Below are 24,245 nucleotides of genomic sequence, written 5' to 3' on the forward strand. Positions count from 1 at the left end.
GGGCTCCTCCAGACGACGACGGCGGGGGTAAGGGGGCAGGGCCTCGCGTCTCCCCAATTACGCGGACCCTGACCCGTTTCCCTGGGCTCTCACAGTTGTAGGGCACTCTCTGACAAGGTGGCCAGGCTGCCCGCAGCCCCAGCAGACCCTCTGCTCTCGACGAGACGGGGGGCGGCGGTCCGCCTGCATAGAGACAGCGCGGACGAGTTCAGTGAGCTCGTCCACCCAGGCTGGCTTCTGTGAGTCCTCACTCCTCTCCCTCGCCGATCTCACCATCGGCTGAGGAGCAGGATGACCGTCGATTGCTCCAGGCCACACCAGCTCCCTCTCTATGGCCATCTCCAAGGCCTCTTGCAAAGTCTGCGGGTGGGCTAGCTGGGTCTGAATGTGTAGTTCTGTAGGGGAAAGGGCCTGGAGAAACTGATCCCGAGCGAGTTCGCTCTGCACGGCTGGCGGCATGTGGGCGTATGCTCGCCGAGACAGGCTCTCGATATCGTTGGCCAGTGCCCGCAGCGTCTCCCCAGGCTTCCTGCGCCTATTACAGAGTTCTGAGCGCATTAGCCCCGGCTTAACACATAGTCCAAAACGCCTACTTAGTGCCCCCACTAGGGCAACATAGTCCCCCCTGTCCTCTGGGCTAAGCAGCAACAAACAAGACAATGCGTCGTCCGCCAGACACATCGCAAGCTGCAGCGCTTTGACCTTCACTGACCATCCGGCAGCATCGGCTAAAAGTTCAAATTGCGCGTGGAAAGCTTCCCAGTCAGCCTTACCGGTGTATCTAGGCGTCATGATGGACACCGGGCTTGATGTAAGAAAGGCGCCGCCGTGTCTGTCGCCGTCTTGTGGTGGCCACGGGCAGTCGGCGCTGCGAACTATGCGTGAAAAATCATCTTTTTCCACGGCGGCCGTTTCCCGTTTAGTTCTACCCCTCACCAGAGACTCCGAGGCTTCTCCACATGCCCCCTCGCCGTAGTCGTCCATCTCTATCTTCACCCGACAGTCCGCAGGAAGCATTATTGTTGCAGAGAACAAGCCACAACAAAAACAGAGCTAACGGCGATCGCAACTTCAGCCTACTCGCCGAGCACAGCAGGACCGAGAAAAAATAAATAAAAATAAAAATAAAATAGTTTCACTTCTGACACCAATGTAACGACCTCGCCGGTGACATAATCATGTCGAGTCATTAGTAATTGATCGTAGTTTTTAATCAACCAAAACCAGGTCACTGAAAAACCCGTAACAATGTAAACAACCGCAGAAAACCGACACACAAACAAACCCCCGGTTACCCCGGCAACACGGTCTCACTCGCGTGCAGGCCCCCACCCTGATTGACAATAAGAACATTACAATACATGCACATAGAACAACTGGCATAACGGACAATGAAATACAATGCAACACATAACACACAAACTATTTAATTGTCCCAGGGTCGCTACAATACTCTAATATATCCAACGGATATATAACTGTCGCTGCCGAAGAAGTTCAACGTCACTACCGTGCGCACCATAGATATACTATATGGGTTTGTGCATTTTGCACACGATGCCGGCCGGCGGCCAATCACAGCAGCGCTGATATAGAGCGACAACATTGCGACCTCGAGTGTGATATTGCTTTATACAACAGTTATACTAGTAAAATGTACTGTTAATAATAATAATTGACAATAGATTTTGATTTGTTTGTTTATTTAATCATATAAACGAATTAAATTGTTTCCGGCAACAAAAATAGATCCCCACTGAGCGGACTGTTGCCAAGCAACATATAAACAAAACACTATACATAAATGCGGAGTGATTTTGTCAGTTTGGTGAACAGTCAGAGTGATGTTGGATGCTGATATCTCAACGGTATTTAATGGAAATTGTCACAGGTTTCATTACAATTTGTTTTGTGAGCAAGTATTTTATTATTTTTTATCATATTTCTAAAAAAAATAATCTTTTTAATTTTTTTTCTTTTTTTTCAATTGAGGGTGCAAACATTTTTTTTGGGGGTGCAATGCATGCTTATGCACCCCCGTAGAACCGGGCCTGTATCCGTTGCGTGGGACGGATTGCGTAATGTGCTTCTCATCGACTTCGGTGGAAATCCACATGTCTGAGCACATTCAAACTTCTCTCACACCACACCCTTTGGCTTCAATGTGACATTAGGTCACATTGAAGCCATTCAATCAATCCTTTATTTAACCAAGAAGAAATTCATTGAGATTCAATTCTCTTTTACATTTTCTTTTATTCTCTTTTATTTCCTACTTGGGCTCAAGGTTATGTCATTTATGTGATTTATGTGATTTATAAAGTATAAGGTTATGTTTGTTTTGTACTGTTTAAAGAAACAATTTTTGAATAATAAGTCGTCAAACTAAACAGTGTTGTCTCATTAATTATCCATCTTGCTCCAGTAGTCGAACCTAGTAATCTGGCCCAGAATATTTTTACAGTCCTTACTTACATGCCCCTTAACTAGGCATCCAAAGCAGAGACCAGCCTTCTTGATGAAATCCAGCTTTTCCTTATGCGGTTTTTCTGCAATACCATGGCACTCCACTAGCGTATGATTTTTTTGCAGAACAAACATGGTTTATTGAGAGCAGCATAGATTGGCGGTCCAATTGCATTCCTTTTTGAATGGTCATTTTTCGTCCTGTTTTGATGTAGCTACATTAGTAGCAAAGCTGCTTCCTTTTAGCCTTTCATGCCTTCTTCCATTCTGAAACTTTGTTTGTTCTTTCTTTTCAGTTGAGGCGCCTTGTAACTCCCCAAAGAGAGGGTCTGTGGCGATCTTAGCCTGCTTGTCTACAAAGGCAACGAGGTCATTGAATCTCACTCTCCGCCGGCTCCTTTCCTGAATTTCAAAGGCTTGCGACCTCCACTTTTCTGACTGTATGTTAAGACTGTAATAATTACATTAATACTAATAAACAACCAGAAAGAAAACCGACAAAGTTATAAAGGCCTCTGGTCAAAGTTTGTAGCGAAAAGAGTAAGCGGTTTGATGTTAAACACTTAAAACAAACAAAAGGGCCAGACAGTGAGCGGTTATGATTATGTTCATTTCATGTAACACCAATCACTGCGTGACATGTCTCGATCGACCGCATAAAAGCACCGTTTGAATTGAAACTTCTTAGCGACAACTAGATGACCAGGTTTCCCCCCTTTCTTGGAAGTAACCAGTTCTCCTTTGTTGGTCAGGGTCAGACGAACCTGATTGCAATTTGCAGCGGCTGAATTGCTGGCCCAGACGGGCTCATCTTCTTTGGTGTAAACAACCAGGTTTGAATCTTCTTGCATAATGACTCTGAAAGCCGGGCCACATTCAGTGTTGGTGGCCCAGATCGGAGACCATTTGTAGATGACAAAGTTTCCATCGTCCTGTGGACATGAAGATAAGTTATTGTTTAGGTGAAAGACTTGTGTGACATTATGGTAACTACCTCTCTAGGCCTATATCTATTCTCACCTGAAAGATAGCCTTGTACTCTTGGTTGTTACTCATGAGGAAGTCCCCTTTAAAGAGCTGCTGATTGGCGCTGAGAGATTTCCGACTCATGTTTCTGAGGAAATGATTTGGATTCAAGCAGATGCAAATCAGAACATTATCATTTCCAAATGACCTTCTGTTTTAAAAGCAGGAAACAAGCATAGTGTCCAGAATCAGGCAACTAGACACAAGAATAATATGTATGCACGGAACACAGTTTTCGGATGTTGAATTAGTTTCACACCAAACGCTACATTTGAATCCTTTCTAATAATGAATTCGCACAAATATATTGCTTTCTTAGCATCTTTTCAAGAGTGCCGACTCGGATTTGCCCTTCGGAGCATGAACATTGGGAATGGAAACACCATAATGCCCCCTTGTGTTAATGTTAATGTGACGTACAAGCATAAATGCAGGCAGCTCTGCGAAGATCTATACGTGGCTCTTGGCAGATTTTCAACTTTTTCCATAGAAGTGTAAATCGATCATCAATCATACGCCGACATTTTTTTATAACACATCCCTTTCACTATACATTTAATTTAGAATAAGGATAATCAGATGAGTGTCTTCTTAAAGTTTTCAGTCATCAGTTTACGAGTGCAGGTGTTTCCTGAGGTATGAGACTCACCTGGGATGACAGATGATGCAGCTGTTGAACGAGGGATGAGAGGAGTTGCAGGTTTGTGAGTCGAGATGGAGAGCACCCCTGCTATTTATCATCCCCAGAGAAGGAAATGGCCCTTGTCAAGTAAGGTCGATTTCTTAGAGTCCAGGAGACAGGGATGAGGTGGAGAGGTCTGTGGGCAGATAAGGGAGAGGGAGGTGGGGGCTGTTGGAAAATTTCCAAGGCCTTGGGAAAGGTGGGGGTTTTACCAGCGGGGACTGAAGGACTGAAGAGGAATAGATTTACTTATGTCAGTGTTACTCATGTATCAGGTTTAGGCATGTATCAGTTAAATATCATAAAATCATATATCATGTTTTAGTATCATCATATAACAATCATTTTCTTTGCTTCTTTGTTTTAGTATCATCTCTTTCTTTAATATCTATCATTCATTATAACGTGTTTCTTTGTTTTAATATCATCATAAATATATCTTTCTTTTATATCTAGTCTTCATTATAAAGTGTTTATTGTTTTATTATCATCATATATCTATCTTTTTCTTTTCTATCTATTATTCACTATAAGATTTATCATGTTGTTTAGACATAATCGGTTATGGAAGAAAGCACTTAGAAAGATTACAGCACTTGTGGGTGAAATGATGTTGTCATACGCTTATGACATGTTGTATTGTTGTATTGTTTATCTTACACTTATGATATGTTGTATTGTTGTATTGTTTATCATTATATGGTGTATTTTACTTATTAGTATAATTTGTGGAACAAGTAACAACAATCTGAAGGCGTACGTGCCGGAGAGAACGTGCCTAAAGGCTTGATTCCACCGGACGCGTTACGGCAACGTTACGGCAGCGGCACGTCTTGGCCGCGGTCACCGCAGCAGATAGTTCCACATTAATCAATGAGACCATTTCCACCGGGCGCGGCTGCGGAACGTCTCAGCAACGTCCCAGGAGCGGCTCGCCGTGCCGCAGTGCTATCATTCCGTAGCATTCCTATTTTTGCCGCAAGCCGTTGCTGAACCGCGTCAATTTCAACAGAGCAGGTCGATCAGGGCAGGAAGTGAAAAAGTAAAAGCCATAGAGCATTCCGGTCAATTTTCTAAATAAAACACAATAAATAAAACACCAACGTTATTACGTCATGACCGGTGGCACCAGGTCAGCAGTTAATCAATCAAAGGGTCTCAAATCATCCTTTTTATAAGAGCAATGTCAGAAAGGACAAAGCCTGGCATTTAATTGCAGTAGTTTTGGGAGTGGAAGGTGAGTACATTAGGTTTAGGATTATCGCGGGATCTCGTGATCTCGCGGGAATACGGCTGGCTCGCAAGGCAGCGTTGTGCTGCCGTAACGCGCCCGGTGGAAATGCAAGCAGGGCAAAGTCGCGGCCAAGACGTGCCGCAGCCGTAACGTTGCCGTAACGCGTCCGGTGGAATCCCCGGGTGAGAGTAGGCCTACGTGCCGGAGAGAATCTCTGCCATGGCGAGGTGGAAAAATACCGGGTCAGAGTGACCCGATGGCCAGCTGCATGATTAAGAAAGAGGGCGGGGCTGACAGTGAAAGTTTTAGATAAAAGGCGCTGTATGAGACGGAGAGATACAGACATCGTCCCGACGGGGGCTCCATGCGGGGCGGCCCTGGGCCCTTTGCGATCTCCGGACTTTCGGACTTAGAGAAATTAGAGCATCCGATCTCCGTACTTTCGGACTTAGAAAAATTAGGACATCCTCTCTCCAACACGCTACAGATATGCGTGTCTTAGCCCACCGGGGCAAAGAAGACTACTGGCTGTGGGACCATTTGATGAGAATATCCTGGCTGTGGGACCATTTGATGAGACCGACCCTCCGTGACCGAGGAGAGATAGAGCTCCTCTCTCTCTCTCCCTACTGTCGACACCGGAGAAGCGTAGTGTAGAGAGGTAAGAATCAGGAATCGAAATTATTATAGACTAAATTAGCTTTATAAACAAACCCAATTTATTAGGCACTATATTATAGGAGAGATAGGGATTCCCTCTCTTTTCCTCTGTCAACACCGGCGTGGAACACCAGCGCTGCTCACTTCTCGAGGACACGGAGCGGCCCGTATCAGATAGGGGCCATCGGAGCAACATTCCAGCGCAGCTCACCCTCCCCAATCTGAATCAGTGTGGGGGCCAACGACAAGGGAACAACGGCCTTTCTCCTAACACAGCTGAGGGGAGTGTTGAACATAGTGCAGAGAGGTGAGAAAACCGGAATCTAAATTATCGTAGACAAACCCACCAAGATGTGTTCCAGAGGTATTTTATGTCACTTATTTAGAAGTGTCACTGACGGCATTTTATTAGTCACTATATTATATGTATTAACATGTTTTTTTTTGAAGGCCTTCACCGCTTGCTGCAATGTCCCAGATATTAATCCTGCAAATAAAACTATATTCAAACCATTCCTTTTCAATCATTCCAAGGACCTGCTACGGAGGAGTGTAGGTTAGAGCTTCAGTGAACGAACTAACTGTTCTAGTATAGGCATCGTGGATCTAAGAGGTTACCTAGTACAAAGAAATCAAACGTATCCCGGGAGTTAGTCATTCCAAACTCCTAAAACATCTCAGCAAATTCACCAAGTGCACGGATCCCAGAGGAGAGCTATCATAACAGACGTGATCGGCATGCCACATTCCTGGCTACGGGTTATGCCCAGGGGTGGGGCCACCGAGGTAAGCGGGATAGGCGTCTGATACAAGGTAGTTAGGGGCTGAGCGAATCTCCTCACCAACCTGTTACAACCTTTACGGGATACAGGTTTCACTAGCATCGCCTTTTAGGAGGTGTTAGAATTGACGGATCTGACACCCTCACCAGGAAGGGGGGGGGTTCAAATAAAGTATGTCCGTTATCCCTTTCATTCACCACGGAGTAAAAAAACCTTTTTTGTCACATTCTATATTTACACCATGGGTCTTGATGCAGTTCATTCTTTATGAATAAACTGCAAGGGTCATCTACGTAGTAAAAAATAAAGTACACATAGTATTGATGATAAATCAAATAAAAGCTTAAGTAGCAAAATGTTCAAGGCAGAGTTGATCATTTGTAATTGGATAATATATTAATAAAATATGAAATGTAAAAGTATCAAACAAATATGATACTTTAAACAATATATTTATCTCCATCCTGTCTGATTCACCAGACCTCTGACTTTAAAATAAAGACATTCATAATCTTTCTATTCACTGATTTTCAAAAATGATACTTCATATATATATATATATATATATATGGACCAGGGCCACACCCTCCTACAGGCAGCGCTGAACCGTTCACAACAAAGACTACAACTTCAGATGAAAGTACACCTTTTATAAAATAATTGTAAAAGGTCGTCATCTTCTGAGAAAAACTGAATAATTTACAGATTATGTCTGTCTGTCTGTTCTTTCTTCAACGTTACAGATTCTTACCTCTTAGTTTGATCCTGTATCAACCAATAATGTAAAAACGGCCAATAACGTAATATCCGTTGCGTGGGACGGATTGCGTAATGTGCTTCTCATCGACTTCGGTTGAAATCCACATGTCTGAGCACATTCAAACTTCTCTCACACCACACCCTTTGGCTTCAATGTGACATTAGGTCACATTGAAGCCATTCAATCAATCCTTTATTTAACCAAGAAGAAATTCATTGAGATTCAATTCTCTTTTACATTTTCTTTTATTCTCTTTTATTTCCTACTTGGGCTCAAGGTTATGTCATTTATGTGATTTATGTGATTTATAAAGTATAAGGTTATGTTTGTTTTGTACTGTTTAAAGAAACAACTTTTGAATAATAAGTCGTCAAACTAAACAGTGTTGTCTCATTAATTATCCATCTTGCTCCAGTAGTCGAACCTAGTAATCTGGGTATGATAAATCAAATAAAAGCTCAAGTAGCAAAATGTTCAAGGCAGAGTTGATCATTTGTAAAAGCAAATATGATACCTTAAACAATATATTTATCTCCATCCAGTCTGATTCACCAGACCTCTGACTTTAATATAAAGACATTCATAATCTTTCTATTCACTGATTTTCAAAAATGATACTTCATATATATATATATATATGGACCAGGGCCACACCCTCTTACAGGCAGCGCTGAACCGTCCACAACTTCAGATGAAAGTACACCTTTTATAAAATAATTGTAAAAGGTCAAGTCATCTCCTGAGAAAAACAGAATAATTGACAGAACACATTGTCTCATTATTTGTTAATATTTGGCACATATATTCTAATCCGAAGTGTGTTTTTAAGGGAAGATTTTAAAGTCTGTCCCCACTTTTAATGGCCTTGTGTTTGTCCTAGAGTGCTGTAAACATGCTCTCAACAGGCTATACCAACCCGACGGATTGCGTAATGTGCTTCTTCGGTGGAAATCAACATGTCTGAGCACATTCAAACTTCTCTCACACCACACCCTTTGGCTTCAATGTGACAATAGGTCACATTGAAGCCATTCAATCTATCCTTTATTTAACCAGGAAGAAATTCATTGAGATTAAATTCTCTTTTACATTTTCTTTTATTTCCTACTTGGGCTCAAGGTTATGTCATTTATATGATTTATGTGATTTATAAAGTATAAGGTTATGTTTGTTTTGTACTGTTTTAAGAAACAACTTTTGAATAATAAGTCGTCAAACTAAACAGTGATGCCTCATTAATTATCCATCTTGCTCCAGTAGTCGAACCTAGTAATCTGGCCCAGAATATTGTTGCATAAAGAATTCTTAATCTGCTAATCCAAAAAAGTGTCACACATTAATTTATACATTGTCTAGAAGGGTTCAAATGTTTACAGGCAGGCACCCACGCTCTTGTTAGCATCTGATTTGGAGACCCCCACCAAAAGCTAACATTGATGTGAAACCTTGGCTCTTGTACAAGCACCACTGTGACCCAGAGAGAGAGGGAAAGACATCCCAGGGCTCATAGTGTGTTCCAGATTCCTCGGACGCATGCCTTCCGAGTCGGAAGTTGGGAAATCTCTCAGCTTTCTTGTGGCATTTCTCATAGGCACTCCCCTTTTTGTCTTCATCCCTCGGAATTCTGAGAGTAGACCGAGGGCAGTGATGACGCTCTCCCCAAAATGGCTGCGCCCGTGAAGAGATTTGTTTTCTTTGTATCTGTACCACGTTGGTAGCCTGGCAAGCCAGACCCATATCGGAAAGATTTTGGCTGCAAATTCAATTTTCTGTCGCTAGGGGCGTCTAGGTTTCTAGGCTACCACGTTGGTTATTTTAATGTCGATTTTAAATGCTCTTACACACTTGATTACATTGCTACTTTATTCCGGTCACCAATTTATGAATTGCACGGTCTTGCTGTGCATGCAATACAATGTAAAGAGGTGCTTTGTTGTTTTTCGAGCTGGTTTGCTAAGGAGGCTAATGTTGCTAACTATAAACAACGACTAGCCAATATCAATGAACGTTCATAAAGGCCTCGTTCATGCCTTTCCGTGTCTGTTAGATATTTTGCGTAACTGCGTGATAGTGCATGCCTGCCTAAGTGCGATAGACCTCGGAACATAGACTACCGCACACGCACTGACCAGGTGTTACATTAAAAGCAGAAGAAGCCCCCCCCCCCCACCCCCTCGCCGTTTTTTCTTGTCACACAAATATTGCACAACATTTCTAGCGATTTATCTAAATGTGTAGAAAAGGGGAACTTCCCTGCCGGGGTTCGGCCCTGTGTAGAGTCACTATGACAAGGTAACCACGAGTTTCAAAAGGACCCTGTTGTTTTTTTGCGCGGAGAGAGAATTCATCGCTGGCTTTCTCCTGTTAACACCGGCGTCTCTGCATATGACGGTAAACAGTCAGAGCGTCAACGATCAGGGTTCGGCACTGGTAAGGTAACCAGGCAATTTCAAACGGTTGAAAACTGTTTTGACTTAAATGTCAGCTCAACATCACACAGGTATGGGTGGGGTTAATGGCGTCCTTGAGCTGAACTGATGGAATCGGATGGAACCCGATGCATCGGCCCCAAAGGAATGAGGTGCATGGAATCTTGTTGCGTTTGTTTTGGATACACGGCGCAAGCCTGCATACACGTTCCATGGGGTTTCTTCTCTAAATACAGTCAGATCTAAGTTTTCCTACAGCCTTAGGCCCAATCCCGTTACACCCCTTGGCCAAATCCCTTAACCCTAGCCCTACCCCTCAATCCTAAACCTAGGAAATGGGACAACCCTTCAAGACCCAGTTACCGTACTACGTCATTAGTAGTCGTTGACAGGGTTTTGATCTTTATTTCGATTTTATTTTTTTGATCTTTTGATACAATATCTGTCTCTAGAATATTACTGTATAGTTTGAATGTCTTAGGAATGCAAACTTACCCACATGGAAAAACACTATGATTAGATAAGAATATTATTCATGCTCACAATCTGCGTTGGAAACTGCAATATTGCACTTTATTTTGGATCTAACATTATACAAGATCAACATGATATAAAAAAACAGAATAACCATAGAACTTGAGGTAGTATGCCGGTAACCCTTCCTTTTACAGTCCCCTAATTACTAGGTATTTAAACAAACAAGGCTTTCTTTTACAGTACAGTTTCAGCTTAACTACTGGGTAAATTGTCGTTTTACTTACGTTGCAGAACATATGGTACAAGTTTGTTGATTGCATGGAAAGGGAATAACCAGTTGCAAATGATATGGTAAGAGCCTGGTATTACCATGGAAACAAACAAGGCTTCCTTTTACTATACAGTTTCAGCTTACTTACTGATTAAATTGTCATGTTTTACTCAGTAACGTTGCAGAACATATATGGTACAAGTTCCAGTTAACTCCATGGACAATGGAATTATCTATTGCAAAAGATATGGTAAGAATATGGTAAAACCATGGAAACAAACAAGGCTTCGTCACTACACTAGAGGAAAATTGTTCCAGAGATTACCAGGTAAGTATTGCTGTAATTTTTCAACTTAAATAAAAACAATTTCGTAGTTTCTGAGGTAAGTCGAATAAAGCTTTTATAAATGGGTGTAGCTGTGAACAATAACAATATAAGAAAAAGTAATTTATTGGAAAGTACTATGTTAATTTCTAGATAGTACATAATTAGACTTTGGCTGTTACCAACATAAACCTTGGATAACTACAGTTGTAACTTGAATTGATGGGTAATAGAAGAGTTGTTTCTAAGAATTGGTTGCTTACTTTCCTATGAAGTACACAATTATATCTGAGTTATTACCAACTTAAAACAGTTACAAATACACGGTACTTAGTTGAGTTGATGGGCAATAGTGGAGGTTTTTCTTCAGCTGTAGTTCCTCTGTATTTACCTTATTATTACCAGTGGTAATTACCCAATAATATCTATGATTTACCATATATTTACCAGGTAAATACCTAGTAATTAGGGGACTGTAAAAGGAAGGGTTACCGATTAATATACCTTTATTAAACATTTATTCGACAGTAAAAAGCATTAACTAATAATTTGTTTATTGAAAGTTAACTACTGGACGATTAAAGATTTTCTAATGGTGTTCATGTTTAGTAATTATGTTCATTTTAACTAAGGCATTCATTTATATATTATCCAGTAGGATTAAAAGGTTTGCAGGCACACGTACGCACCACAGACAGACAGACAGACAGACAGACAGACAGACAGACAGACGCACAGTCGCTCACAAGCATTGCTAAAGTCTGACCGTGAGACTTGGGGGGGGGGGGGGGTCTAACACTGGGAGACAGGCGATGGATAACAGGGTTGTCTTGTTAGCATCTGATTTGGAGACCCCCACCAAAAGCTAACGTTGATGTGAAACCTCGACCCTGGTACAAGCCCCACTGTGACCCACAGAGAGAGGGAGAGCCAACCCAGGGCTCAGTACTGCATCTGCCTCAGCAGGAGCATGACGTGGCGGACCCCCTCGGCGCGACAGCTGGCCGTCTGGTGGACCGGCAGCTCGAAAAAGGAAAAGGTAAAGCTGCGCGTGAAGCTGAGGCTGGTGATTGGACGCAGCGGGGGGAGGCGGGGCATGCGCGGAACAGGCCTCCGCCTGGCCCGTAACTCCCTGGCCTCCCTCCCTAGACAGAGACAGACAGAGACATAGACACAGAGAGATACAGTCACAGAGAGAGAGGGACAGAAAGAGGCACAGAGAGAGAGAGAGACAGAGAGACAGAGAGACAGAGAGAGAATACACAAAGAAATAAAGATTATCAATTTACCCTTGGTCAACTAACTGTAAAATAAGTTGATAGCCTACTAAGACCTACTTAGAGTACACAAGAGTACAGACTAAAGTTTCTAAATATCTTTATAGTCAATAGTAATAACATACTAAATGCTAAGGAATAATAAGGGAATAAGGACAACTACGAGGAACACCTTGGGCTGGTGTAATATTAGCTGATACTAATACAACTAAGAGATACTGCAGTGATACAGGGATAGGCTAACCACTTAGCAACGCTGGGATGCTACCTGGGCTCTCCATCTGGGCCGACACGCGGTGCAACAAGGAAGGGGAGCAGGGATTCGAACCTCCCCCCTCTCTGCCCACCCCGCGCCGCCCGTGGCGAGAGGGGGGCGCCGCGGGACGGGACGGGGGGGCAGGCGGGTGCAGGCGAGGTTGGACCGGAGTTGGGGGAGGAGGAGGAGGGGGAGGGGGAGGGGGGGGAGGTGGAGGAAGAGGGGGAGGGGGGGGAGGAGGAGGAGGGATGGAGGTGAAGGAGGACTCGGAGAGGGAGAGCCCTCCCCAGGGGGTGATGGAGGTGTCGGCGTGGAGGAAGGCGTGAGAGAGGGGGTGGGAGGAGGACGAGGGGGTGGGCTGGGACGGCCGGCTGCTGCGCCGTCTCAGTCCGGCCAGGGGGGGGCGCTGGGGAGCAGCGGAGGCGGAGCTTGAGGCCTTGGCTGGTGGGGAACAACACGTTTGGTTTAGTTTAGTTTATTTGTTTGTAGTTACGTGGACAGTCCCCTTTGATTACGCTCAAAGGAGCAGCTTTAGCCTATTTTGCTCATTTCCAGCTGTAGTCCCCGGCCAGTTGTCAATAGACAACCTAAAATACTATAAGAATAAAATTCATTCCATTACATTGATTATTACGGCAGGCCTAAGCTAAAGGGGAAACAGACAAACAATTGCACAGACATATTGCACACAATTTGAGCAACAACAAACCATTTTGTTCTTGCTCAAATTGTGTGCAATATGTCTGTGCGAAGTGCGATTGTTTGTTCATATGGTTGATGGAGAGAGATTGTGTCTGTGATTCAACATTTAAAAAAACATCCCACATAAACATTCTCACACCGACCGATTCTAACAACATCTAAACATTCTCAAACCATTTAGACATTCTAAAAAACAACCACAACATTCTAAAATACGTAAGTATTTTAAAACCACAACATTCTCACACCGTTTTTTATAAAAACACTACCATTCCAACTACATAATACTATGTCATCACCCATTATATCCTTACACACATTGCTCACAGTTGAAAGACATGTGTTCTGTTACTTTGAGTTAGCCTCTGTTGGAGGGCAATTAGCAATTTAATTAAAAGATAATCACATAATCAATACCAGGCTAATCTGTCAATTTGCAATTTATAAAATCATGAGTCACAAGTGATTACCTGCACTCTTTTTTTTCGAAGATCCAATCAGAGGTAAGCGTTCTTGTGACATCGTAAGTCCTGGTTATGAAAATGAATTAAGAGATGCATTCAAAGTAAATACGTAAATTCCTCAAACTCATTAGTGGTTGTAATTAGCACAATACTCACTACACATGCACGTCTCTGTCTACTTCTGATTCGTCCATTAATTCCATCCTCATTTACTTTTCCTCTCTCCCTTTTACTCAAACTCATCCATCCACGCCTTAACTTGTCTTTCTGTCGCTGCGTCACTCTATTTAACCCTACGTAATGTTATGTAAAGCCTTAGTAATTCCTTGATATTCCTTTATTGAATTTGTTCTTTCTTATCCTCTTCAGTGCGATATAAAGTCTAATAAATTCTTCGTCTCACATAAAGTCTTTGGTTTCCTTTGCTTCTCTTCCCCCTCTCACTCTCTCTCTCTCTCGCTCCCTCCCTCTTTCTCTCTCTCAGCATGGGGTCTCCCCTATCACTTACCACATCGTGTCCCCTATCACAGTGCATTCACCCTCCCTATTCTTATCTGTACCGTTTTACAGCCAAACATTAGGGGGAGCTTGGTACAAATGTGTCTTCAAACTTCAATATGTTAAGGTCCAATGATCAGAAACTAAAGGAACATGAAAATGCATTTGAAAGTTACAACATTAAGTTAATTCATGGTTCTTGAATGAGCCTGGGGGATAGTCCTGAACAAATCTTTAAAAGGTAAGGTCATGAGTTCTTCTTAAGAGGTCAAACAACGGCCCGTTGATAAAGTGAAAGGAGCCATTACGCTCTGATGCCTCCCGCTCTCACCTGGCCACGCCCACCTGTTTCCCTCTCTGCTGGGTCTACGGGCTTGGCTCCCTGAACAGGACTGCAGAGGGGTGAAGGGTAGTGCAGACTTCCTCCTCTTCCTTGCTTCCCACTCTTCATACATTAACCAAATGTAAATATCTCTTTTACAGTGACCTTCTGTCTGAATGGTTTGTTAATCTCCTAACCTCATACTACTCTCTCTCTCTCTCCTTTCTCCTAATCTCCTAACCTCATACTACTCTCTCCCCCCCCCGAGCATTTTGCAGCCTCGGAGCTGCCTGGGAACTAATGAGAGACAACATGGCGAGTTTCAGTCCCAAGGAGGGTTTAATGAGTAAATGTGAGCCAATGAATATTAGGGATAGTGTGCAGAGATGGCTGGTTAAAGGAAACCTAGTCAATTTGTACCATAGCATCAATCGGTATGCTCATATTTGAACATTCAAATATGTAGTCAAAATACTTGTGTTTGAGGCTCCCAACCCCTGGCAGGGGATGGGCCAAACAAAACTGTAGACTGTATGCAAAAATAAATATATTGGAGTTCGCAAAACGTTTGCATGCACAGCAGCTGGTAAGTCAAAGTCAAAGACAGCTTTATTGTACATTTCTTCACATGAACCAGACATACAAAGGAATTCAAAAGACGTTTTCTCACTATCCCACAGTGACAGAGATAAAGTGCACAGGCACAACAGATAAACACAAGACATTTCCTCACACTAAAGTTAACAATAAAGGCCTTGATCCTCCTAAAAATAGACAACAAAATATGAGTCTACTATGTATACGTAAGAAAGTAGCAGCAAAAGGTTTCTGTAGTTGTAATAGTGCAAAAATAATAGCAGCAAAATATATATTTTATTATATATTGTAATAGTGCAAAAAGTCTGAAGGTCAGGGTTCAGGGTCCATAGGAATTTGGGGGGAGGGGGAGGGGAGAGAGTGAGCTTTCTGACAGCCCGGTGGATGAAGCTGAGGGGAGAGAGGGAAGAGAGTTTAGCTTCCTGATGGAGTGTGCGCCTGATAGAGCGGCATAGAGGCTCCGATACCTTTTCCCAGAGGGCAGATGGCTGAACAGTAGTGAGGCGGTTGATGTGACTTTCAAGTTGGGGTACGGGGCACCATTGATCCCTCCAGCTGTGTTCACTTCAAGTTGCTGGGCTCTCCTGTTGTAGTCAGTGCAGCTCCCGCCCCACACAGTGATGTAGCTGGACCGGATGCTCTCAACGGTGCCCCGGTAGAATGTGCACATAATGGGTGGGGGAGCACTCGCTTGCTTGAGTTTGCGAAAGAAGTAGAGGGCCGCTGTGCTTTCTTCACCAACAATGCAGTGTTGGTGGTCTAGGAGAGGTCCTCACTGATGTGCACCCCCAGGAATTTGGTGCTGCTCACTTTTTCCACAGCAGCACTATCGTGGTAAGTGGTGGGTGTTTGGTGTGGCCTCTCCAGAAGTCAACAACAATCTCTTTTGTTTTGCTGACATTCAGCAGGAGGTTGTTGTCTCTGCACCACGTGGTCAGATGGTTGCCCATTTTCCTGTAGTGGGTCTCGTTGTCCCTGGTGACGAGACCCACCAGAGTTGTGTCGTCTGCAAACTTCACCATGTGATTGGTGCTGTGGGTTTGTGTACAGTCGTGAGTCAGCAGGGTGAAGAGCAGGGGACTGAGCATATAGCCTTGGGGGGGCTCCTGTGCAATGAAGCTGTTGAGGTTGTTGGGCAGAGAGCTGTTGCAGATCTGTGGCGCGGGTTTGTAGTCCATGATGGTCTGAATGCCCTCCCACAGGCCCAGTGTGTCTCTGCTGTCTTTGAAATGGCAGGTTATCTTGTGTGTGTACTCCTGTTTTGCATTCCTGTCTTTTAGATTTTTGTATGTATTTTTATATGACATCACATCATCGGAATAGAACACCTAGATAAGTCATTCATAGTCTGCAAACTAACAGCATGTATACTCAGCCATCGTATCGTAAACGGATTTTGCGTTCTGCGCAGGCTTGAGAATTTCTGCTAGGACTTTCACCCGGAAGTGGAAGGAGACAACGTCATAAACCATGGTCCTATTAAATAAAGGACAGCGGATAAAAAAATGGCACCCAATAATTACTATGAAAACTACTCGGCTTAGGGGAACATCAAGGAGAGATTTGCTTCCGCATCATGGGAGCCAGCCACGCCCTAGTGCCTGACGTGCCGGTGGCAGAAATATTCTCGTTGTTAAGCATTGTGGCATCATAAGCGAGGATCTGTCTCACATCCCTCGGCGACTTTAAGTGATAAAAAGTCAACACAGTACCTAGAAACCATCAACATCATTCATGTTAATTAAACGGGAAAAACCTCAGACATGAGAAGTTCACAAAGCCGTGCACTGAGCCCTCTCGGATGCCGGGCCGAATCAACAATTGTTTCACTACGACTCCTTTCAGCTGCCCACCCCTCCTGCAAAATAAATACAAATAAAACAGCTATTAAAACGCTTAGGGGTTTTGAAAAGAGAAAACTTAAATTTTATTAGTACATGGGATAGACGTGGACTCGAGTCCCATGACTTGGACTTGAGTCAGACTCGAGTCATGATTTTGATGACTTCAGACTTGACTTGACAAAATTACGCATGACTTGCGACTCGACTTAGACTTAACTGCTATTGACTTGAGACTTGACTCTGGCTCCGCCTCTTTGACTTGTAATGACTTTTATTGTTTTAGATATCTAAGATATTTTCCGCCTGGAGGGCTAGTCTAGACACCAAAGACCGGGGGCGGACTGGCCATCGGGAGGTTCGGTAGTTTTCCCGAGCGGCCGGACGGTTTCAGGCCGAGCCGGCCGGCCGTCATTTGTCCTTTTTTTATTCATTCAAGAAAATAAAAAATACAGCTAAAATATTTTTAGCTGCTTGGCGAGTGAATTAATACAAATAATCAATAATTCCCTCCTATCAGGACATTTTCCTGAAACCTTGAAAACTGCAGTTATTAAGCCTTTATTAAAAAAGAGCAGCCTAGACCCATCTTCACTTAACAATTATAGACCCATATCAAATTTACCTTTCATAGGTAAAATAATTGAAAAAGTTGTTTACCAACAACTCGGCAACTATTTAACCGTAAATGACCTCTTTGATAACTTTCAATCAGGCTTTCGCCCCTTACATAGCACCAGTGGCGGACTCAGACTGATTGAAGGGCAGGGGCGAAAAAATAAAAAGGGCACATTCTGGACAACATGGGGCCCCACCAGCGGACACAGTGGCTTTTCTAACTTGATGGTGTTTTGTTCCCCCAACGGAGCCTTAAAGGCAGCGCTGCCTGGAAGGTCCTATCCCCTAACCTTAGCAAGCGCTGCCTTGAAGGTCCCATTCGGGGCACTTGTTACATCTCCATGTAGCACTTAAAAGAATAGTTGGGCTCATAATTGAAACGGGAGGTCCGGGGGTCCTCCCCCAGAATTTTTTTTGCTTCAAAGACACTGTTTCCCCTTATTCTAGCGACTTTATAAACACCAAATGAGTTGTTCAAATCATTGTGCACTTTCACATTTTAGCCAAAGAAAGGAGGATGCCTTACTGCTTTCATCTTTACTAACATTTAAGTAAAAATTAGACTGGAGAAAATTCAATGTGCCGCTACCATACAGTCTTTGACCGCTGACAGCCAGCTACGGAAACATTTAAGGAAGTTTTTTCTTCATGTTGAGATGATAGCTGACCATTATCGTCTCTCTTGCATGAAATGACCTACACTTGAATGATCTTGAACGCTCAAAAAATGTATATACATTTTAAACGGATTATGCAAACTGAAAATATTAAGTTTTTCTAACTTGGCATCTAATTGCGCTTTTCCACTATGGGTACTGACATACTCTTAATCCGCTTTTTGCTTCATTATCCAGTGGAGATTTAAGTACCACTCGATGTATCTGTTTGTCATGGCGACGCCACATGAAAGCAACGCCTCGCATTCCCCGTTCGTCAGCTACCAAAGAGAGGAACGTCTGCACCTCAATAGCTAACCACAACATGTTTTTTTCGGTTTGCCATTTTCTTGCTCCAGAGGACACATCATCATCATCAGGGGCAACCTAGGGCACTCATTAATTTTTGTTCACGTGTAAATGGCAGCCAATAAGGCACTTTCTCTCATTTTCACCACCATAGAGGGCACTTTTTCAACCATGGGGGCACCAGACGGGCAGAAGGGCACTAGAAGGGCACCAGACGGGCAGAAGAGCACTAGAAGGGCACTATAAGGACCAGACGAGCAGAAGGGCACTAGAAGGGCACTAGAAGGGCACTGGAAGGGCACTAGAAGGACCAGACGGACAGAAGGGCACTATCAGGGCTCTAGAACGGGCAGAAGGGGACTATCAGGGCACTAAAAGGGCACCAGACGGGCAGAAGGGGACTATAAGGGCATTCATTAAGGCACGTCATTGAATTTTCTTGTTCTAGAGGGCACATCATCATAATTTATTGTATGAAGGAGCACCCTAGAGGGCACCTAATCATGTTTTGCACATGAAAAGGGCGGCCAATAAGGAATTTCTTCTCGTTTTTGACACTCTTGAAGGGCACTTTAGCGCGATTTTTCAACCATTGAGCCACTGCCCCCCCCTGAGTCCGCCACTGCATAGCACTGAAACGGCCCTTATCAAAGTCCTAAATTACATCCGTTTAAATTAGAGCTGTCAGTTAAACGCGTTATTAACGGCGTTAACGCAAACCAAATTTAACGGCATTAGAAAAATTTGCGCGCGATTAACGCAATTATTTAATAAAATATATATATATATATATATATTTTTTTTTTTTTCTTTGGCTCAAAACAAAGAAGCAGTAGCCTGACTGCTATGTTCAAATGACATTTGTTCAAAGCAGTCGTTTAATTGCACTATAGGCTATTTTTTTGTATCGTCCTGTTTTGATCATTATATGCCAATGTTGTTATCAATAGAAAATCATTTGCACAAGGCAAGCCGATACACTTCACCATGTTGATAAGAGAATTAAAATGAGAAGAATTATGGGACAAAAAAAATCAAGGGATATTTAGCATAGAAAAATAATTTGCGATTAATCGTGAGTTAACTATGACATTAATGCGATCAATCACGATTAAATATTTTAATCGCTTGACAGCTCTAGTTTAAATACAGATTCCGGAAAAATGTCAGTTTTAGTTTTACTAGATCTTTGTGCTGCTTTTGATACTGTAGACCATAATATTTTAATAGACAGACTCGAAAATTGGTTGAATTGGTTTAGATCCTATCTACAGGACAGAAACTACTATGTCTCCATTGGCAATTTTGTATCTAGTCAAATTAAAATGACATGTGGAGCTCCCCAAGGATCAATCCTGGGCCCTCTTCTATTCAATCTCTACATGCTTCCATTAGGACACATTCTAAAAAACAACAAAATTGCGTACCACAACTATGCGGATGACACTCAAATGTATATAGCCCTGTCACCAAACGACTATAGTCCCATCGAAGATCTCCGTCAATGCATTGAACAGATAAACAGCTGGATGAGACAAAATTTCCTCCAGCTTAACAAAGATAAAACTGAGATAATTGTCTTTGGTGCAAATGACAAAAGATCAAAAGTCAGTGCCTACCTTGATTCTCTCTCTCTTCAAACTAAAAACCAGGTTAGAAATCTTGGTGTAATTCTAGACTCTGATCTAAATTTCAACAGCCACATAAACTCAATAACCAAATCAGCCTACTATCACCTGAAAAATATATCAAGAATTAGAGGCTTCATGTCTAAACAAGACCTTGAAAAGCTCATCCATGCATTTATTTTGAGTAGGCTTGATTATTGTAATGGTCTTTTGACAGGCCTTTCTAAAGGAGCTGTTCGTAAATTGCAACTTGTTCAAAACGCTGCTGCTAGAGTCCTAACAAAAACAAAAAAATGTGAACATATTACACCTATTCTCAGATCTCTACACTGGTTACCAGTCTGTCAGAGGATTGAATTCAAAGTACTCCTAATAGTCTATAAATCGCTAAATGTTCTCGGGCCAAAATACATGTCAGACCTCCTTTCACCTTATACTCCAGCTAGACCCCTAAGGTCAGCTGGGACCAGTCTATTAATCACTCCAAGAGTGAAAACAAAACACGGTGAAGCAGCTTTTAGTTATTCTGCCTCGTGCAAGTGGAATAAACTCCCTGATGAACTAAAACAAGCCGAAACTCTAAATACCTTCAAAACCAGGCTTAAAACCTTCATGTTCTCCAGTGCCTTCGACTAAACACTAGCACTTCGTTTCACTCTTTTATTTTCGACTACAACACTAGCACTTTGATTCACTCCTTTATTTTGAGCTATATTCTTATTTATTTTTTATCTTTTATCTTTATATACCCTCTATTTTTATTACTTTTTATCTTTTATGCTAATTTGTATTCTCTTATCTATTCTCCCTGTTTTGTATTTCTTATGCTCTATGTAAAGCACTTTGAATTGCCATTGTTGTATGAAATGTGCTATACAAATAAAATTGCCTTGCCTTGGTTTGCCCAGTGCCACACCAGTGACATTCGCCCAGACTCTCTCTCTTTCCACCCCCCCCCCCCCCCCCGAGCATTTTCCAGCCTCGGAGCTGCCTGTGAACTAATGAGAGACAACATGGCGAGTTTCAGTCCCAAGGAGGGTTTAATGAGTAAATGTGAGCCAATGGATATTAGGGATAGTGTGCAGAGATGGCTGGTTAAAGGAAACCTAGTCAATTTGTACCATAGCATCAATCGGTATGCTCATATTTGAACATTCAAATATGTATTCAAAATACTTGTGTTTGAGGCTCCCAACCCCTGGCAGGGGATGGGCCAAACAAAACTGTAGACTGTATGCAAAAATAAATATATTGGAGTTCGCAAAACGTTTGCATGCACAGCAGCTGGTAAGTCAAAGTCAAAGACAGCTTTATTGTACATTTCTTCACATGAACCAGACATACAAAGGAATTCAAAAGACGTTTCTCACTATCCCACAGTGACAGAGATAAAGTGCACAGGCACAACAGATAAACACAAGACATTTCCTCACACTAAAGTTAACAATAAAGTGCACAACAGATAAAGGCCTTGATCATCCTAAAAATAAACAATAAAATATGAGTCTACTATGTATATGTAAGAAAGTAGCAGCAAAAGGTTTCTGTAGTTGTAATAGTGCAAAAATAATAGCAGCAAAATATATATTTTATTATATATTGTAATAGTGCAACATTTATATAATGTAATAGTGCAAAAAGTCTGAAGGTCAGGGTTCAGGGTCCATAGGAATTTGGGGGGAGGGGGAGGGGAGAGAGTGAGCTTTCTGACAGCCCGGTGGATGAAGCTGAGGGGAGAGAGGGAAGAGAGTTTAGCTTCCTGATGGAGTGTGAGCCTGATAGAGCGGCATAGAGGCTCCGATACCTTTTCCCAGAGGGCAGATGGCTGAACAGTAGTGAGGCGGTTGATGATGTGTCTTTCAAGGAGGGGTACGGGCACTAATGATCCCTCCAGATGTGTTCACTTCAAGTTGCTGGGCTCTCCTGTTGTAGTCAGTGCAGCTCCCGCCCCACACAGTGATGTAGCTGGACCGGATGCTCTCAACGGTGCCCCGGTAGAATGTGCACATAATGGGTGGGGGAGCACTCGCTTGCTTGAGTTTGCGAAAGAAGTAGAGGCGCCGCTGTGCTTTCTTCACCAGCAATGCAGTGTTGGTGGTCTAGGAGAGGTCCTCACTGATGTGCACCCCCAGGAATTTGGTGCTGCTCACTTTTTCCACAGCAGCACTATCGTGGTAAGTGGTGGGTGTTTGGTGTGGCCTCTCCAGAAGTCAACAACAATCTCTTTTGTTTTGCTGACATTCAGCAGGAGGTTGTTGTCTCTGCACCACGTGGTCAGATGGTTGCCCATTTTCCTGTAGTGGGTCTCGTTGTCCCTGGTGACGAGACCCACCAGAGTTGTGTCGTCTGCAAACTTCACCATGTGATTGGTGCTGTGGGATTGTGTACAGTCGTGAGTCAGCAGGGTGAAGAGCAGGGGACTGAGCATATAGCCTTGGGGGGGCTCCTGTGCAATGAAGCTGTTGAGGTTGTTGGGCAGAGAGCTGTTGCTGTTGCAGATCTGTGGCGCGGGTTTGTAGTCCATGATGGTCTGAATGCCCTCCCACAGGCCCAGTGTGTCTCTGCTGTCTTTGAAATGGCAGGTTATCTTGTGTGTGTACTCCTGTTTTGCATTCCTGTCTTTTAGATTTTTGTATGTATTTTTATATGACATCACATCATCGGAATAGAACACCTAGATAAGTCATTCATAGTCGGCAAACTAACAGCATGTATACTCAGCCATCGTATCGTAAACGGATTTTGCGTTCTGCGCAGGCTTGAGAATTTCTGCTAGGACTTTCACCCGGAAGTGGAAGGAGACAACGTCATAAACCATGGTCCTATTAAATAAAGGACTGCGGATAAAAAAATGGCACCCAATAATTACTATGAAAACTACTTGGCTTAGGGGAACATCAAGGAGAGATTTGCTTCCGCATCATGGGAGCCAGCCACGCCCTAGTGCCTGACGTGCCGGTGGCAGAAATATTCTCGTTGTTAAGCATTGTGGCATCATAAGCGAGGATCTGTCTCACATCCCTCGGCGACTTTAAGTGATAAAAAGTCAACACAGTACCTAGAAACCATCAACATCATTCATGTTAATTAAACGGGAAAAACCTCAGACATGAGAAGTTCACAAAGCCGTGCACTGAGCCCTCTCGGATGCCGGGCCGAATCAACAATTGTTTCACTACGACTCCTTTCAGCCACCCACCCCTCCTGCAAAATAAATACAAATAAAACAGCTAGTAAAACGCTTAGGGGTTTTGAAAAGAGAAAACTTAAATTTTATTAGTACATGGGAGAGACGTGGACTCGAGTCCCATGACTTGGACTTGAGTCAGACTCGAGTCATGATTTTGATGACTTCAGACTTGACTTAACAAAATTACGCATGACTTGCGACTCGACTTAGACTTAACTGCTATTGACTTGAGACTTGACTCTGGCTCCGCCTCTTTGACTTGTAATGACTTTTATTGTTTTAGATATCTAAGATATTTTCCGCCTGGAGGGCTAGTCTAGACACCAACGACCGGGGGCAGACTGGCCATCGGGAGGTTCGGTAGTTTTCCCGAGCGGCCGGACGGTTTCAGGCCGAGCCGGCCGGCCGTCATTTGTCCTTTTTTTATTCATATTATTTTTTAAAGAAAATAAAAAATACGAAAGAGACTTGGGCTGGCCTGCTGGATATTCGCAAACAGCGCGAAACAATAATCTCAATTTAGAGGTGGTATCACTTTTAAACACAGTGTATCGGGGCAAAGCGAGCGGCCGAACGTCCTCCCAAATCGGACTGCTCCGCATTCTGTCAAATCTGATTGGCTCAGCCTGACACAAGGCCCGGGTCAATTACTTCCCGTTTACCTCCCTCTGAAGTCACAGAAAAGAAATACGAAAACGTCGAAAAGGAACAGGACACATCAGCATAGATATGACAGGTGCATTAGCGGGCATGTTTGGCAATACAATAATGACTT

At 43.1% G+C, this 24,245-nt stretch overlaps 1 protein-coding gene, 1 long non-coding RNA gene and 1 pseudogene across 4 annotated transcripts; 1 reads left to right on the top strand and 2 right to left on the bottom strand.

Annotated features, from left to right (window-relative positions):
* Positions 1-3,030: 3,030 nt before the first annotated feature.
* LOC132457789 (B-type lectin plumieribetin-like) lies at positions 3,031-4,241 on the bottom strand (annotated as a pseudogene).
* Positions 4,242-4,261: 20 nt separating this feature from the next.
* LOC132457800 (uncharacterized) lies at positions 4,262-6,581 on the top strand. Of its 2 annotated transcripts, XR_009525775.1 has the most exons (3): positions 4,262-4,579; positions 4,709-4,948; positions 5,601-6,581. It is a non-coding gene; the product is annotated as an uncharacterized LOC132457800 (long non-coding RNA). The 2 variants fall into 2 exon arrangements; XR_009525774.1 differs by lacking the exon at positions 4,262-4,579 and having other exon boundaries at positions 4,647-4,948.
* A 5,321-nt stretch (positions 6,582-11,902) lies between these two features.
* Positions 11,903-14,751, bottom strand: LOC132457811 (WAS/WASL-interacting protein family member 3-like). Of its 2 annotated transcripts, XM_060052159.1 has the most exons (4): positions 13,968-14,751; positions 13,818-13,877; positions 12,658-13,086; positions 11,903-12,257 (listed from the first exon to the last, which is right to left on the bottom strand). In XM_060052159.1, exons 1-4 carry the CDS (start codon positions 13,972-13,974, stop codon positions 12,055-12,057), a joined length of 699 nt encoding a protein of 232 aa, XP_059908142.1. In that variant the 5' UTR covers positions 13,975-14,751; the 3' UTR covers positions 11,903-12,054. The 2 variants fall into 2 exon arrangements, with proteins under 2 accessions (XP_059908142.1, XP_059908149.1); XM_060052166.1 differs by having other exon boundaries at positions 13,818-14,751.
* Between the last annotated feature and the right edge of the window lie 9,494 nt (positions 14,752-24,245).

Source organism: Gadus macrocephalus, chromosome 1, assembly GCF_031168955.1.
Source record: "Gadus macrocephalus chromosome 1, ASM3116895v1".
Lineage (NCBI taxonomy): Eukaryota > Metazoa > Chordata > Actinopteri > Gadiformes > Gadidae > Gadus > Gadus macrocephalus.